Genomic DNA, 18124 nt, shown 5'->3' with positions numbered 1-18124 from the left:
AAATTAATACGAATTGTTATAGTTATCAAAATGTGTGATATTGTATAATATCTACCTATTTTTTTCGTCCCTATCATCATCAATCTTGACCTATACACTGCTGGATGAAGGCCTCCTCAGCCTTATTCTACTCCTTACTTACACATGAATTGTTATATTTATCAAAATCAGTGATATTATATTATTATCTACCTTTCTATATATAATGCCATTATTATCACAAGCCTCAATAAATCCACTGCTGGATGAAGGCCTCTCTACGTTGATTGTATTCTTGACAGTATTGAATGTCTAATGTTATTTATCTACATATTCATATCGTCATCATAATCATCATCATCATCATCAACTAGGATCAATCCACTACTGGATGAAGGGTTCCGCAACCTGATTCTACTACTATCGGTTTAACGAATTTGTGATATTATACCTATTTCTATCATTCTTATATCATCGACCTGAACCAATCCACTGCTGGATAATGGCCTCCCTAGCCCGGTTCTACTCCTTTCTGTCATATGAATTGCTGTATTTATCAAAATCGGTGATATTATATTTAAAAACATATTCATATCGTCATCATCATCATCAACCAGGATCCATCCACTGCTTAATAAAGACCTCCCTAGCCTGATTCTACTCCTTTTGTCATATGAATGTATGTATTTATCAAAATCTGTGATATTATATGTATCTACACATTCATATCGTCATCATCATCATCATCATTATCATATACCTGAACCAATCCACTGCTTAATAAAGACCCCCTTAGCCTAACTCTCCTCCTTTCTGTCATATGAATTTCTGTATTTATCAAAATCGGTGATATTATATTTATCTACATATTCATATCGTCATCATCATCATCATCATCGACCTGAACCAATCCACTGCTTAATAAAGACCTCCCTAGCCAGATTCTACTCCTTTCTGTCATATGAATTTCTGTATTTATCAAAATCGGTGATATTATATTTATTTAAATATTCATATCGTCATCATCATCATCAACCAGGATCCATCCACTGCTTAATAAAGACCTCCCTAGCTTGATTCTACTCCTTTTGTCATATGAATGTATGTATTTATCAAAATCTGTGATATTATATGTATCTACACATTCATATCGTCATCATCATCATCATCATTATCATATACCTGAACCAATCCACTGCTTAATAAAGACCCCCTTAGCCTAATTCTCCTCCTTTCTGTCATATGAATTTCTGTATTTATCAAAATCGGTGATATTATATTTATCTACATATTCATATCGTCATCATCATCATCATCATTGACCTGAACCAATCCACTGCTTAATAAAGACCTCCCTAGCCAGATTCTACTCTTTTCTGTCATATGAATTTCTGTATTTATCAAAATCGGTGATATTATATTTATTTACATATTCATATCGTCATCATCATCATCATTGACCTGAACCAATCCACTACTTAAAGACCTCCTTAGCCTGATTCTACTCTTTTCTGTCATATGCATTGCTGTATTTATCAAAATCGGTGATATTATATTTATCTACATATTCATATGGTCATTATCATTATAATTGACCTGAACCAATCCACTGCTTAATAAAGACCTCCCTAGCCAGATTCTACTCCTTTCTGTCATATAAATTGCTGTATTTATCAAAATCGGTGATATTATATTTATCTACATATTCATATCGTCATCATCATCATCATCGACCTAAACCAATCCACTGCTTAATAAAGACCTCCCTAGCTTGATTCTACTCCTTTCTGTCATATGAATTGCTGTATTTATCAAAATCGGTGATATTATATTTATTTACATATTCATATCGTCATTATCATCATTATCATCATTATCATCATCATCATCATCGACCTGAAACAATCCACTGCTTAATAAAGACCTCGCTAGCCTGATTCTACTCTTTTCTGTCATATGAATTTCTGTATTTATCAAAATCGGTGATATTATATTTATTTACATATTCATATCGTCATCTTCATCATCATCGACCTAAACCAATCCACTACTTAAAGACCTCCTTAGCCTGATTCTACTCCTTTCTGTGATATGAATTTCTGTATTTATCAAAATCGGTGATATTACATTTATCTACATATTCATATCGTCATCATCATCAACCAGGATCAATTCACTGCTGGATGAAGAGTTCCGCAACCTGATTCTACTACTATATTATACCTATTTCTATCGTCCTTATCATCATTGACCTGAACCCATCTATTGCTGGATAAAGGCCTCCCATGCCTGATTCTACTCCTTTCTGTCATTTGAATTGCTGTATTTATCAAAATCGGTGATAATATATTATATCTATTTATATTTCCATTATCATTATGAACCTGAATCAATCCACCGGTGGATGAAGGCCTCTCTAAGTTGTTTGAATTTCTGTCGGTCATATGAATTACTATATTTATCAAAATTGCTGATATTATATTTTCCCATTCATAATATCGTCATTATCATCATCAACCAAGATTAATCCACTGCTGGATGAAGGTTATCCCAACCTAATTCTACTCTTCTTGGTCATATAAACTGCAATATTTTTTTAAATTTGTGATTTTATATACCAACCCATTTATATCGTCATTATCGTCATCAACCTGTATCAATCCACTGCTGGATGAAGGCCTTTTTAAGCTGATTCCACATCTTTAGGTCTTATAAATTCCTATTCTTATCAGATATAATATGTATTACTTCATTATTTATCAACATTTGTCTCGATATGAATGTCCCGCACCGGGAAACTATATTGTTTAAGGTTAATTTTTAAAACAAAATATGATTTTTAAAATATTATTCTGTGGCTCCAAGCATTTATTTTTTATAGACAATGAAACAAAATAATGTTTAAATTTATTTTTTATGCTGCTAACCTTTTTCTATTATGTAAATGGGACCCGAAAGAGATTAATATTCGCGTTATATTGGATCGCTATTTATGATAATCACGATTGAGATGTATAACTATTTATCATATTTAAATGCACATACCTACACATATATTGTATTAAAATTAAAATGACAGTGGTAGCAATCGGCGATTGCCAGCTGTTTTGCTAGGCTTAGCAGCCTGAAATGGTGTCAGATGATATTGAGAAGGCCAGACTCCAGAATAGACTACGCACATGACTCCAAATTTGTATTTGCAGTGACGACATGCATATCGTAAAACTGACAAATCAGATAAATTTTCAATTGTCTGACGTGAATGAAAATCCATCCCGAAGGGAAAACTATGGCGCCGTCTATACACACTTTACAATTATTATATTAAAATCCAACACCAAGTCACTATGATGAAAAGCTGTCTGCAAGACCTAGCGAGACAAACTGGCGAGAGCCAGCTGGCTCAGCTAGTATATATATTAATATTCAGAAAAATCTGTAAAAAGTAAAAGACTATTATTGGTTGCTAAGGGGGTGGTCCTAGCAACTAAATTATTAATATATACGTACGTTACTATGGAAATCAAAATGTATTCTATATTTGTTTGTTTTTTATTTACTTCATATCAAGTACAAGTTTGAGCATATTGAGCATAATAATTCAACAGAAAATTTTAAAACGTATATAAAAAGTTCTTTTTATCATGTAATTATTTTTAAAATGTGCTCACATGTGGAGTTGATATTTTTAATGACCACAATGAATGTCTTATTAAATTTCACTATGTCTGAGACACGTGGGTATCTGCGAGCAAAATTAAAACACGACTCAGTCTTATATTTGTTGTTATTAGCAATTTTCCAATGCAACGCAAATGTAAAATAAGGTAAATTACCATTTTTTGACATCGTACTTCCACGAATGGAAGATATCTTAAAAAACTTTATTATGAGAATTTTATCCCACAGAATCCTTGCTCTGAATAAAACACATCGCGAGTGAACTACAAGCTTCTAAGTGTTTGTCCTTGGCAAAACAAAAGTAACAATGAGGCTGCTTAAAATACTACTTCATTGTCGGGTTTGTTTTCTCAAGGACGAACACTTAGAACCTTGTAGTATTAGGCTCGCAACATGTCATTCATACCTGCAACTTCACAGGTGAGTATTTCGCCACTACTCCAATACAAGTGCAATATAACGATATACATTTGTTACATTTTTCACGCATCGTCACTATCCAATAGATTTCTGCAATATTTGCATTCAAACTGTCCGTTCAGGAATCTCTTTTTCTTCAGAATTGTGACTTCGCTTTTTAATTTGACATTAGTTGTTTTCAACCGCGTGGTTTTCCTCCGCAGCGTTTTGATTGTGTTTAAATACTTCTGAATATAGCCGATTTTCTTCTGCAACATTTTTCTCAGTTTAATCTCTCCAGGAGTTTCACTTGCAGTTTTATTTAGTAACCTTCTCTTTCTTCCGACTGGGGGATTTTCGGGAAGCTTTGGAATGATAACAACCTTCACCGTAGTAGTTTGAGAGTCTGCTGGGGCCGCTCCAATTATTGACGTGTTGATTTCACTAGGAACTTCGTTGGCAATTGTATCCCCTGGTGGTATTCTTACTTCAGCAATTGCTGGAACAACTATCACTTTAAAATTGGTATCTGGAGATTTTTGTGAATGCGCTTCAACTGGTATGTCAATTTCCTGACGGGTTACACAGCCAGTTGTAGAGTCAGGCGGTACTTTAATTCGATTTCTAGTATACTCTCTCATCCATTTTTTCTCATCTGAATTTTCACTCAAAGGCTAAAATAAAATCAAAAAATTCTGTATTAATTTCAACAGATTCATTCATACTTTGTGGTAATCCATAAACAACAATAATTATTTGTAAATTTAAAAATGAGAGAAATAAAGCATATTATTATCATTGAACATGTTAAAACAGTGGTTCTTAACCTTTTCGAAGTCACGGTGCACTTTTGATCATAAGAAATAATTGCGGTGCATCAAAATCAAACAGTCAGAAAACAAAGAAAAATATGCGGACATAACTTTTATTACAAATTAAACAGATTACAAACAGTCAAAGAAAAAAAATATTATAGAATAGATATATTATTGAGTCTGTATTCTATAAACTGGCGTACACGTCACGTGGAAAGCATTGTGCCATCGCGTTCAACTGTTGCAAGTTTTCAATAGGAAGGAACGAGATGGTTGCTGAAGCGGGGGGGAAACCGGCACGCCAGCTTATAGAAGAGACTCTACATTCGTTTTTCTCATTTTTTAGTTTTTATATTAGTTATTGTTGAGAAACCGAGATCACACAAATATAATGTTGAAAACTGTATCAAGATTTTCAGTGCCCTCATATAGAGAGATGGATATTTGTCTTGGACAGAAATCCAAAATTACTCCATAGTTATTTCAGAAAATTTAATTTTTAGAGTACGATCCGTTCAGAATGTGACCAATTCTTCTTCTTCTTGGTACGAAAATTCACAACTCGATGTATCAATCGTAGCAAATGGATTTCGTATCCAGTCATAATTTTCTATATGTAATATGCAATATTTTCTTCCAATAAAGTTATATGTTCTGTTATAGCGGAAATAATTCTCTCGGAAATGTTTTCGTTAAAGCCGATTCGACAAAATCGAAATCACATTAGATCTTTCATCGTAAGGATTTTTTTGGTTTTCACAATTTCGCGCATTTTTTCTGTTTTTATCATTTTTTTCGGTGCACCGGTTAAGAGCCACTGTGTTAAAACCTTCAATATGACAAATTTGGCAAAATTGTTTTTTTTTAATACTTTCTCTTCATTTATTCACCGCATAGTTTGTTATACATTCTAGCAAAATTAGAATATACATAATTAATTATTGAAACCTCCTATTTACATTGTCTCATTCACCATAGTTATCACAACGGAACTGTTACAGGTTAAGGGTTCTTAAGGTCCTTAAGGGTTCAATTCCTAGAAATAACACAACACAGTATGGAGAGAGATGCATGTTAGGAATAATGCATAGGGATCGAATATGAATTAAATCAGTAAGTAAACAAAAGCGTTAGACAAAATACAAAGTGGAGATACAGACACATCGCTCAAAAACAGGTCATCACGGGACAAAACGATCCCATCATCCAGTGGCACTCAAAAGACCAAGAGCCAGCTGGATCGGTGAGCTAATCAAGTCTAGGGAAGCATGTGGCAACGAAAAATAAAGTACTGAGAAAGGGTGGAGACTGCCAGGAAAGAAATGCATCTTCCAGTGGATCAAAAATGGTAGAAATGATATTCATTGGAAAGAATAAGTACATAGTTATCTATTAATACCAAATACAATCCCTCACAAAGAGATGTCTCCAATTCCATGCCAAAAATCTAATATAGAATAACAACCACATCCCGTAAATTGACCAGCCCTGCACTACAAAAAAATAAATACTTCGCAAAGACATTACAAGCTTCACACAACTCTCTAAACGTCGGCCCGAGCCAAATTTACCGTTTGTTCCCGAGATTGGTCACGACCCCTCCCCCTCTCCCCAGCATCCTACATTCCCCAACGCTTTTTGAAAAATCACCCCCGCAAAGTAGGGTCACGCTGCATCAGATTGTGGCCCTTCCAAATGATAACTTCTCACGTTTACTTCACCACAAAGTTCAAATAAAATCTTCTACTTCATAAATGATATAATTATGCGACCCCTACCAAGCGAGATCGAAATAAAAACAAAATGAACAGTGCGACCCGGTAATATACTAAAAGTGAATCAACCCCTCAGTAATGTGGAATCGAAAAGACCCCCTGAAATCAAATCAAAATAATGTAATAATGTCCCATGTTTGAATATTTATAATATTCAAACATGGGACTGCGCGGAGTTAATAAATTAAAAAGTTCGTGTTAATCATTTTATACTTTTGCTGACCTATAATGTGTAACACAAATCCCCACAATGTCCACAAATACCGAGACCTGAAGAGACATCACACACATGAGTTTCCAGGCTGTATTACTATATAATATAGAGAGATTGAAAATTACCAATAAAAAATATGGAAATTAATGGTGACTTACAATGACTGTTGGTACAGCATCTTTACTCAATCTTCGAAGTCCACTTTCCGTTATATACATATCGCTATCGTCAAAATGATCAGAACATACAATGGTAGACTTGGTAGGCTTCCAATTATCCTGTTCTCTCTCCTTCTGTATTATTTCCGTCCACCGGTTTTTTCTTTCATCATTAATTGGAAACCTAAAAGTACATGATGATTATTATATTATTATCAAAACATGATAAAGTAGGTGATGGGCCCCATAAGGGGGGGCTGACAGGGCTCTAGCCTAGGGGCCCGGGCTTAGGAGGGGCCTGGCGTGACAGGTCAACCAGTTAAGAGAGATAAACACACACCACAAATTTGCTCTAATAGTAAGAGTCGCATAATCACTTTTAGTGTGTTTCCTGTAAAACAAAAATGACTATCCAACATGGCGAAGAGTCACATGTTACTTGGCTATCACAAAAGGGGGTCGCGATGAAGCTTCATAATATGAGTGCCGACAATAAGCAGATTTATTTAAAAATACAAAAAATTGCTAAAAATACACAGAATACTCTTTATTTTAGACAAGAGTTCCGCGGAATATCATTATAACATTACACTGCCCTTAACCTTCGCAATAGGTTGGGGGGGCCGCCAAACATCATGGCCTGGGAGCCCGCTTCAGGATGTGGGGGCCGTGAAGTATGTATCATTCATCTATTATGTCTTGCCCTGATGGAGTCTGTTGTAATGTAATGATTTGTGATTTCAATTTATTTATTTTTAACATATTGTGGATATTACAAATTATAAGTTTAAGATGTTCACAACATGACATGAACATTATTATAAAGAAGAAAGAAAAATAAAACTAATTAATAAAAGGGATAAAAATGAAAATATAAAAAGAGAACATAATATAAACATACAAACGCAGTGAAAATATACATATATAGAAGTTCAAAGAAGTACACCGAGTTTGCTAAGGGGACCCTATTTTAAAAATTTATAAAATAGCATCCACCTAACTCACCCTCACGCAAGTGGAATATATCAACACCCGAAGCAATTTGGTTGAACATAGTTATCGTCCTCTCAATTGGTATTACCAGTGGCAGGTTGGTTCTGCACCTTGTGAGAATAGACAACTGATGCTCTCTATTTCTAAGATAGTGATCTGGGACACACAGGTCAACCAGAATGGCAGAGTTCTCATTTATACCTCGTATAAGTCGAAGAAGAAAAAAATTATGAAATCTGGCCAGAGAATTATGGGCGAATCAGAACTGCTGGATGCTTGGGGTAACCAACTGAAAAGCGAGGAACGAGGACTATCGGAACAGTTGGACTTATTGGAGGAAACTATGAACCATTTCAAGTTGTTCCGCTCCCGATGATAGACTGGCGAAATGTCACATCACAAAAGTAACAAAAAAAATATAGGTTCTCATTTATTTGAGAAAAAATATTATGTGAGAAACGGAACACAAAAATAATAGAAAATATATTGCCCTCCTATGCAATTCACGAGTGTGGAACAATATGGGATAAACTTAAACATGTGTTAAAGAATTTTTTTTTCAATATTTACATCGGTATCATAATATGCATTAAAGTTTGTCATGTAAATGCAACGCGTAATCGGTGTTAGTAATATTTGAGGACATGCAGGGGCTCAGTATTTCTTGAGTTTAATGACTTGCCCCTCATTAAGTCATAAACCAAAGACCCCATCAAAATCTTGATCTATGGCGACTGGATTTCGCATTTCTATCTTATTAATCTTTCTGTGGTAAGAACATAATAAATACTTTCAATGAATTCATTTTTTAACAAATGAGAGGGTTAAAGATGAATAAAACCTTCGTGTATACAGAGATGGAGCTGTAGCGGTCAACAACCTCAGGCCTTGTCAGCGTAATATTCTACAGGTGTGACATCCTTTGATGAGGTTCGACTACCTTGGGCTTGGTCATCAAAATGCCTCGAAGTTGCAATGATGCGGTGGTCAGCAGATTTCCCAATTGCCAACTACAACAATGACTCTCGCAATTTATCGAATATTCATGTATATAGATAGCGAGTCAAAGTTGATAGGTTACCTCAGATTAGATTCAGTCTCAGCATCACGCCGCAGAGTACTCACTTCCACCGAGCCTCGGGCCGCTAACCTTACTTACCCTTGTACCATCTGTATACTATTTACGTAGCAATACACTCTTGCTCCTCCATTCATCTGAGCAACTTCTAACTAGTCTCGTTTCATCTCTACACCTGTCACCCCTAAGTGGTTCTCGTCCCTTTACAATGAGACCGCTAAAGAGCTTAAACTGACTATATACTAATTTTCTTACAATCCCTGATAAAATACTCCTTTTATATAAATACGACTTTTATAGGGAAATGTTCACAGAAAGGCTCCATCTGGAAGTAGATTCATCATCTTTGGATGTAGGCAGTTTAGACAGGGGAGTAGAAGATTTTTTGGTAATAGTACCGCAGATGACCTTTTAACTTTCGAAAAGATTTAACTTTCTTTTTAGACCAAACCATTGCCGACTCAAGTAGAAAGCCGATACATTCACAACGACTGGTCCTACTTTTTTCGCCCCTCCCGTTGTTGACCTGTCATTGCCTGTCATTGTTCTATAGAGTGCTCGTACTGACGCGTCTGCTGTGTTCACTTGTCACGAGTATTCTTAGTTTGCTAAAATGCTATTACAAATCGATATTTCCAGCTGTCTTGACACAGGGAATGGTTTGATTTTGATAGACGAGTTACATGATAAATAATACACTAGCATTAACACACCTTCTACAAATGTAATGCATAGATCAATGCTACATATTTTTTGGAAATCGATATTACCACCGGTGTTTGTGTGAAGGACTAGTCTGACTATGACAGCTGATGAATAACAGGAATGTATATTATTTATAAATAACACTGATAGTTATTATATTTGATTTGAGAATTTTTTATAATTCAATTTGGAACGAGAAAGGGCGAATCAATATGTCAAGCAATCTGGGATCTGATTGTGACAGCTGAACAGTGGACCACTCGTTGCTTGTGCAAAAATATAAGCTCAGGCTTTATTAATCTAAAGCTGACCAAACTGACCAAACCCAACCTAACCTTAATGATCGAAATGTATGAAAACATCACACTTTAAATTAACAATAATTATTGGATCGAAAGGCATCTGCGCCGAGAGAAAAGGTACCTATTTAATATAATTATTGTGTACATGGAATAAACAGTTGTAGTAAAAAAAAAAAACTCATGCGGGCATCTGTGGCACTTTAGCCAAAGATTTTGTGACGAGATGTGAAATAGGGGGAGGGGTGACCAAAACTCCAAATTGTGACATAATTTTTGGACGACCCCTAAAACCTAAAATTTACAAACACGAAAAAGTTTGGTATTAGTCTGTTTAAAGGAAACCAGGCGGGAACCGGGTGCTTTTGACTGGTCCTCCATCGCCTTTATCTGTCAGTCGCCATTTTGGAATCCAGCTATCTTTTTGTCATCGAATTATAGTACGCGGTCCAAGAAATGATAGTATTTCGGCAAAAATTATAGGACGTGTTGAAAATGTAAGTTTTTTTGTTTGTCACATAAACACAACGGAGAATTCGAGAAATTAATTCCGATGCCCTGCTTTATTTAAACACCTCATACGACCGAAAAATGCTAATCGGCGAAATCAATTAATTCCATTTATCCATCCTAACCTAACTTAACCTAACCTAACTCAACCCAACCTAATCTAACCAGCGAATTCAATTAATTCCATTTATCAAAATTGTGGTGTTTTTGACGTACTATACTTTTTAATAGTACGCGGGCGAAAATATTACTTTTTTAATAGTACGCGGACCAAAATGTACTATAATTATAGTTCGGTTGGCAACACTGCGCTGACAGATGGCAGCGAGCCACGGCGGAGAACCAGTCACAAGACCCGGGAACCGTGCTAATTCATGAATCAAGAATGAAAACCTAACCTAACAAATAATCCAGTATAATTATCGGCTATTTTCAAAATTTGTTTGCCGCTAGCTTCCTGTAAGCCGACAAGAACCAAAAGTTTTATATACAGTTTAAACGTGGTAATAATATTATCGTTACAATAGATAACTGTAATATTTACAAGTGAAATGTTATTCCATGCTTCTTGGAGTGTAAATTTGAGTTATTCTTGCAATATCTAAAAATACAGCTAGGCATCTTTTACTGCAATATCACAACAATAACAGTTTTTGATTTATACAAAATAAACCATAATATGGTTCAATTTTGGAATTATTATATATTGTATATTATTATAAACTACACGATCGACGTCTATTTTTGACAGTTTGTTTATTGTTGTGACAGTATAATAGTCTATGGTTGTGACGTTTATTATCTATGGTGTGTTATTGTTTAGCTCCATAGACAATGTAGAACCTCAAGTATCCGGACTTTCTATTACCTAGGTATCTGTATTCTATTTTCTGATGCCACTCGGTTTCGTATGATTATTATTTTTTTAGAATTATTAATAACCATGTCCTTGCTTTTTCATACAAGGTGGTTATTAGTAATTTTGAACAATCACAAACACCCAGGCTTTGAGAAAAACCTAAAACTCTCGGGTGGAAGACCAGTGCCTTACGAACTGTACCAAGAGATCCGCCGGTTTCGTATGATTACAAGAAAATCGCGACCCGAGAACTACAAGGCTCTAAGTGTCGATTTTTGGCCAAACTAAAGTAACAATGAGGAAGTCTTCCAAGTCACATTATCTACATAATATATCAAAATGAGGTCAATATTTCTTATATTTTTTCATTAAACCCCAATACTACCGAGTTCTATGTGCACTTTACAAAATATCTGTGGTACTACAGAGTTCTATCATAATCTAAAAAGATCCGTCGTTATACAAAGTTCTATGTGCTTTGACATTTCGTGGTTGTGAATACATTTAAAGTTGTTAAAATGGTTTAAATTGCAATATGAAGAGTAAAATCTTGTTGTTTTGTATTTTAAATTTATTATTTAGACTTCATGCGGTGTATTTAACAATAAACCACGAGTATTTACATAAACTACTATAGCTTCGAGATACATAACCTCAAAAAAAATGTTTTGTGATATTTGATTTCAACAGTAAATTGTGAACTCACAAATAGATGAATAATAATAATATTATGAAACGTAAGTAAGATTTAATTATATTATCGTTATTTTTTAAAATTTAGTTATAAACGACGTTACAGTTACATATTCACAAACTGTTAATTTCAATACCTACATAATTGATTATTTTAATAATGTGAATGTCGAACGAACATTGTACACTTTATTCTTTACCCTTTTGTTAATAATAATGTCTAAATATTGAGAGTATTTTAAGGCTATTTCATTTATTGATTTAATGTTCTAGGTTTAAAAGTCTTCCTGGAAGTGATATAAATGTTTGAGATGTTTCAAATCTCAGTAGATGAGGTGAAGAAATGGTTATGTTGTATTCTAAAATCCCTATTCCTGAGAATATAGATTCACACTATGTATATAGATTTAGTATATTAATTATACAATATCATTATGATGTTATGATGGATCTGAAAGATATGTCTCTTGCTGGCTTGAAGTTTATTCTAAAACTGAGGCGAATAATTTAATAGAAGTATTTTTACACAACATTTCCTCAGCCATTAGTAACAACAATCTTGTATACATAATTACAATAAATGTATCTGATGTAGATGAAGACAACAAGCCAGTTGAAATTGAACAATAAACATTGGGCTTGTGCATCAACAATAGTTTTGTATTGTTATTAAATTATATTTTCAACATAATTTTCATTTTAAAATGGTATTAAACAAAAATTACAAAAAATATTTAGGTTTTTCCAAATTTCCCAACAATGTCCATCATTTTCTCCGGAAAAAAATATTATATTAGATAACTTTCAAGAATTTTATTTATTTTAACATGAAAAGTGAAACTATGTGTCCTGAATCACCAGGATTTCCATACAAATTTCAGTTAGAACCTTGTAGTAAAGGTGATTTGTTTGAGTTTCAGGTGGACAAAGTTCTAACTGAATTTATGATATATAAAATTAACCATTAAAAACTATTTTTAACATAGTTTTATTGATAGTTACAACATAGCAGTACCATCATTGATATATTCAATCAAAAAAATATTTGAAAATATTCACAATTAACAAAATACAAGCGATCAAACCTTCAACAGCCCATAACTTTTTTGCTGCAGTTGTTCACTTAGAACCATGTAGTTCTCGAGTCGCGAAATGTGATAAAGACCAACCTCTTTGGTAAGGACACAATACCATATCATTTTTGTGGTTAAGGAGGTGTTTTGAGATCAAAATAAAACAAATCGAAACAAAACATATTATTTTTTAGGTAGGTACCTAGGTAGTAGGTATTTGAGTAAAAATATCGTTGCCAACCGTACTATAATTATTATAGTATTTGTACTATCATTTTGGTCCGCGTACTATGTACGATATAAAACAGGTATAGTACACCCAAAATACTATAATTTTGAATATCGGAAAAAATATGTAAAAAGTACTAAAATTTTGATATTTTCGTTCGATAAATTGGTGCAAAATACTATAATTTCGCAATATAAGAAGATTTGTAGAACTTGGAAAAAAAAATGTTCGAAAAACGTAAAAAAATCCCTTGACTTTGGTTTAAATTTGTTGAATTTATAGGTAAGCATTTTTGGTCGGAAGAGGTACCTAAATAAAAATGGGTCTCGGAGTTTCTTAAATTTTTTTTCTGAGAAACACAAAACCTATACATTTTCAACAGAATCAGACGACAACGCGTACTATACTTTTTCCCCAAATACTATAATTTTGGAGGCTCTATACTAAAAGTATATTAGTCTATGCTCTATACTATAATCCCACTTTGAAAAGATGGCAGTACTGCCTGTCAGCGCAACTGTCAAAGTTTACAAATTTACGTTAAAATTATTATGTGCAGCGTTTTAATTTTTTGTATTTAATGCAGCTGCTAAAATAGCAATAGTTTACAATGACTTTCCAGTCTACCAATAGTTCAGTTTCTATGAGAGTTAACAATGCATTCCCAATATTACTGGACACCCTCGAGAGCGACTGTACGCGGGGAGAATTCGATTTGACATTGCTAACACTGACAAAAATGAATCTTCAGACGAAGATAGTCGAATTGGTTTTATCAAGCATAGAGACTTATTTGAGGAAAACGGTAGCTCCTGAATTTTGGAGCAAGTTTGTAAAGTGTCATGAAGAAATTAAAGGATTCCAACTGTTCAAAAATTCCGTTAAAGACTTGTACGATACGGTATATCGCTTTGCTCCGATGCTGGAAAGACTCGATAAAGTTTACAACGCTTGTCCAAACCGGAAATCTATTTATGGAGAAAACAATATTATTGCTGGGTTTAAACAGATCGTCAGGGCGACTCTTCTTTCGCAATTGCCGCTAGACTATCAATTTATAATAAATGATTTTTATAAAATTTCATTGAACGTATTCAGTTTCGCCGATAATGAAACGGAACAGTGCGATATAACCGACGATCTTTTACACTGTGGAGGATGCAAGTTTGAATTGGAGAATGACTGCCAATGTCAATATATCGTCAAAGTCTTTCACGATACCAACAGAAAATTGATGGATCTTCAATTGTTGGAAAGATTAACTGGGCAAGTTTTGACAAATTTGATACAGTTGAGAATTGAAAATCACGTACAGGAATCGTGTAAAGGAACATTCGACGTCTCTCACATATCTTCATTAGAATCTTGGCTCGGAAGTACCGTTTTGTCGTGGCTGACACGAATATACTGCGCCGGATCAGCCAAACCGCCTCCGGACGATCGTAATATCAAAGACGCCATTGAAAAATTTAAGCAGAAGCTCACTTATTTCTTGTACGAAACATACACAAAAATACGAATAGACCAATTGTTTAATATTATTATTGAATACCCTGATTCGCAACCTGCAATCGAAGACATTAAAATATGCCTCGGCAAAACAGAATTGAGGAGCACACTCAGCAGAAAGTTGCAATCTGCGTTGGAAACAAGATTATTACACCCAGGCGTTAATACTCCGGATATTTTGACCGCTTATATAGCCGCAATAAGAGCGCTGCGCCATTTAGATCCGTCAGGTGTTTTACTGATGACAGTTACGCAACCCGTCAGGAATTATTTACGAACCAGAGATGATACTGTCCGAAGTGTTGTTAGCAGTCTCACGGAAGAAGGACCAGGAAGCGAATTAGCGGAAGAATTGGCTCATGTGGGAGGCGATGGAATCGCTCAAAACACCACCGGTGTTGAAGAAGAAGTTCCATGGGATCAGTGGTGCCCGGATCCGGTGGAGGCGGACCCCGGGGTGTCATCTAAATATCGGAGCAACAATGATATAATATCTATGCTCGTCAATGTATACGGCAGCAAGGAACTCTTCGTGAACGAATATAGGACTCTTTTGGCCGACAGATTATTGACGCAAGGTATTTTCAATGCTGAAAAAGAAATTCGATATTTAGAACTTTTAAAAATTAGATTTGGAGAATCACAATTGCACTTTTGTGATGTCATGTTAAAAGATATTTCCGATTCGAAGAGAATAAATGGACTTATTCAACAAGGTTTTGAATTTCCGTTATTAAAGAATGGGACTCAGAAGGTAGCGTCAAATGCCATGATATTATCGGCACAGTTTTGGCCTCCGTTCAAAGATGAAACCCTCGAACTTCGACCGGAAATAAAAGAGTATCTCGCCGTATACACTAAGGCCTTTGAAGCTCTTAAAGGAAACCGAACCCTCTGTTGGAAACCTCACCTTGGTACTGTTAATATTGAAGTCGAAATCGGCGGGAAAAAATTAGATTTGTCGGTATCCCCGATGCAGGCAACGATAATATTGCATTTTCAAGATAAATCCGATTGGGGACTCGACGAATTGAGCCAAATCATGAAAGTTCCCGCTACAGTATTACGGCGCCGAATGATATATTGGCAATCGATGGGGCTGATCGCAGAGACGGGTGCTGATAAATATTCCCTCATAGACGGCGATGAATCTCCTTCTAGACCGCAAGCCGCGCCACCTTCTCGGCAAAACCAGCAAGAAATGGTCTGCGAAGAGGAAGAAGAGAGCGTTATGGCGTCGGCGCACGACCAGAGAGAATGTGAGCTGCAAGTCTTCTGGTCATACATCGTCGGCATGCTGACTAATTTGGAATCCATGGCCTTGGAACGTATTCATAAAATGTTGAAAATGTTCGCATCTCAAGGTCCCAGCGTGGAATGCAACTTGCAAGAACTTAGAAATTTTCTAGAAAAAAAAGTACGCAATCATGAGTTAGTTTTACAAGGTGGATTGTACAAACTGCCAAAAACGTGAAGAACTTAATTTCGTTCACATTTCATGGTGTTAGCTGCTTCAGTGTCCTGTCAAATATTAAGTTTCATAAGGCTGTGTATTTACGAAGATTTGTGAATAGTTATTATTTCAACACAGGAGATATAAAAAAATCCTGCATTTGGAGGTAGACCGACTTGCAACTGAATAGCTTTAGGCTATACTTCAGTTGAGGCATGGTCTAAAAAGATCGTGGCTAGGCGATGCGCGGATTGTGCAAATGACGCATGCCGAACAAAATATAATTTGTCAAAAATCCAACATGCGTCCATTTAATGTTATGTTTATTGTTATATTACTAATAATAATAGTATATTCATTGACATGTTTTCTTTTTTAAGTGCATACGTAAAGTTTCTTAGTCATCTTTACACAATTTAAGAATATTTTCATCCGATGCCATGACAAAACAAATCGACGTGCAGACTCCTCGACTGTCGGTCTCTGATTGGCGACTAGTGAGAAATTTCATCGCACCTACTGTTGAAAATTATTTGCCGTTTCACTGAAGTACGCTCTTAAATAGCATTATGTTTTAAGTAGTTGGACTTTGCTAGTTTTGTTTACTCATATTATTACATGCACTAAATATGTCGATAGTCTGGTCTTTTCTATTTTCTCCAGATCCAGTCAAAATTCTACTTACGAACATGTAAATAATATTGTTTTATTTTGTAATAAATATTACATACAAAGTACATGATTGGTTATATTTTATTTTTTCCTGAGTAGTAAGTACAATGTGATGAATGTAAAATGAGAATGAAAAAGTTTCTATTCGGCTCTAAAATAGACTATCGAAAAGGTGTATATTATATAGATGTTATCGTATTTAATAGTCCTCTCTTAAAACTGTTTTAACTGTACCGAAGGTACAGATAAGCCCCGTTCATCGCGACCCCGGCGAGTGCGGTTTCATTATATCGCGATCTTTTTTAAACCTGGAGATTGTGAAAAGGGGAAATTTTAATGTGGATGAGACGGGACTCTATTGGAAACGAATGCCAACATGTACGTTTATTTCCATAGAGGAGAAGACTGCTTCTGGATTTAAAGCATCCAAGGATCGTCTAACTCTTCTTCTCTCAACTCAATAAAGAAACTGATGATAGAGATGCCATACGGGTTTGGTGGAGACAATTTAATATTATGAAAGCTATCAGAAACATCTACGAAGCGTAGTCACCCAGTCGTGTATGGAGGGTGTTTGGAAAAGGTTGTTCATTGAAATTGTTGAAGTTCACTGCAATTATGAAAATGATATTCACAATATCATCGAAGAGATTAGTCTTATAGCCATATACAGAGGCATCGAAGGTGTTGATGTAGATGATATTCAGACTTTGTTAAAATCACAGCGTGAACCCTAAACTAATAAAGATTTGCAGGAAATGGACTGCCATACGTCCCTAAAAAATGATGTCTCCGAATCTGTTCCCGTGCAAAAAAGCCCTTTCTTTTTACAATCAATGCATGTTGAATTGTTAGAAGAGAACAACGAACATTATGAGCGAGTGAGTGCTGTAAAATGAGGGTGTAATGCATTACTTGACAGTATGTATACAAATTTTGCACAATAAACGTAGAGGCAGGGATCGCGAAATTTCGCTTATCACGACCATGTCCAGAACGTATCCCCCGCGATGAACGGGGGGGGGGGGGG

The 18124-nt window shown here is 35.1% G+C and overlaps 2 protein-coding genes across 3 annotated transcripts; one reads left to right on the top strand and one right to left on the bottom strand.

The window, feature by feature from the left end:
• Positions 1-3493: 3493 nt before the first annotated feature.
• On the bottom strand, positions 3494-11629 carry LOC147071102 (uncharacterized). Of its 2 annotated transcripts, none has more exons than XM_085948021.1 (3): positions 11151-11375; positions 7022-7205; positions 3494-4733 (listed from the first exon to the last, which is right to left on the bottom strand). In XM_085948021.1, the coding sequence occupies exons 1-3, from the start codon at positions 11225-11227 to the stop codon at positions 4143-4145; spliced, it is 852 nt and encodes a 283-aa protein (XP_085804147.1). In that variant the 5' UTR covers positions 11228-11375; the 3' UTR covers positions 3494-4142. The 2 variants fall into 2 exon arrangements, with proteins under 2 accessions (XP_085804147.1, XP_085804148.1); XM_085948022.1 differs by lacking the exon at positions 11151-11375 and adding an exon at positions 11475-11629 and having other exon boundaries at positions 3510-4733.
• A 2312-nt stretch (positions 11630-13941) lies between these two features.
• On the top strand, positions 13942-17157 carry mr (anaphase promoting complex subunit morula). The gene has a single exon (XM_085948066.1). The coding sequence runs from the start codon at positions 14071-14073 to the stop codon at positions 16441-16443; it is 2373 nt and encodes a 790-aa protein (XP_085804192.1). The 5' UTR covers positions 13942-14070; the 3' UTR covers positions 16444-17157.
• The last annotated feature ends 967 nt before the right edge of the window (positions 17158-18124 follow it).

This window comes from Rhyacophila brunnea, unplaced genomic scaffold (genome assembly GCF_057557595.1).
Source record: "Rhyacophila brunnea isolate RB1 unplaced genomic scaffold, BYU_Rbru_1.0 scaffold_20, whole genome shotgun sequence".
Lineage (NCBI taxonomy): Eukaryota > Metazoa > Arthropoda > Insecta > Trichoptera > Rhyacophilidae > Rhyacophila > Rhyacophila brunnea.
This window is presented reverse-complemented; position numbering and strand designations above follow the sequence as displayed.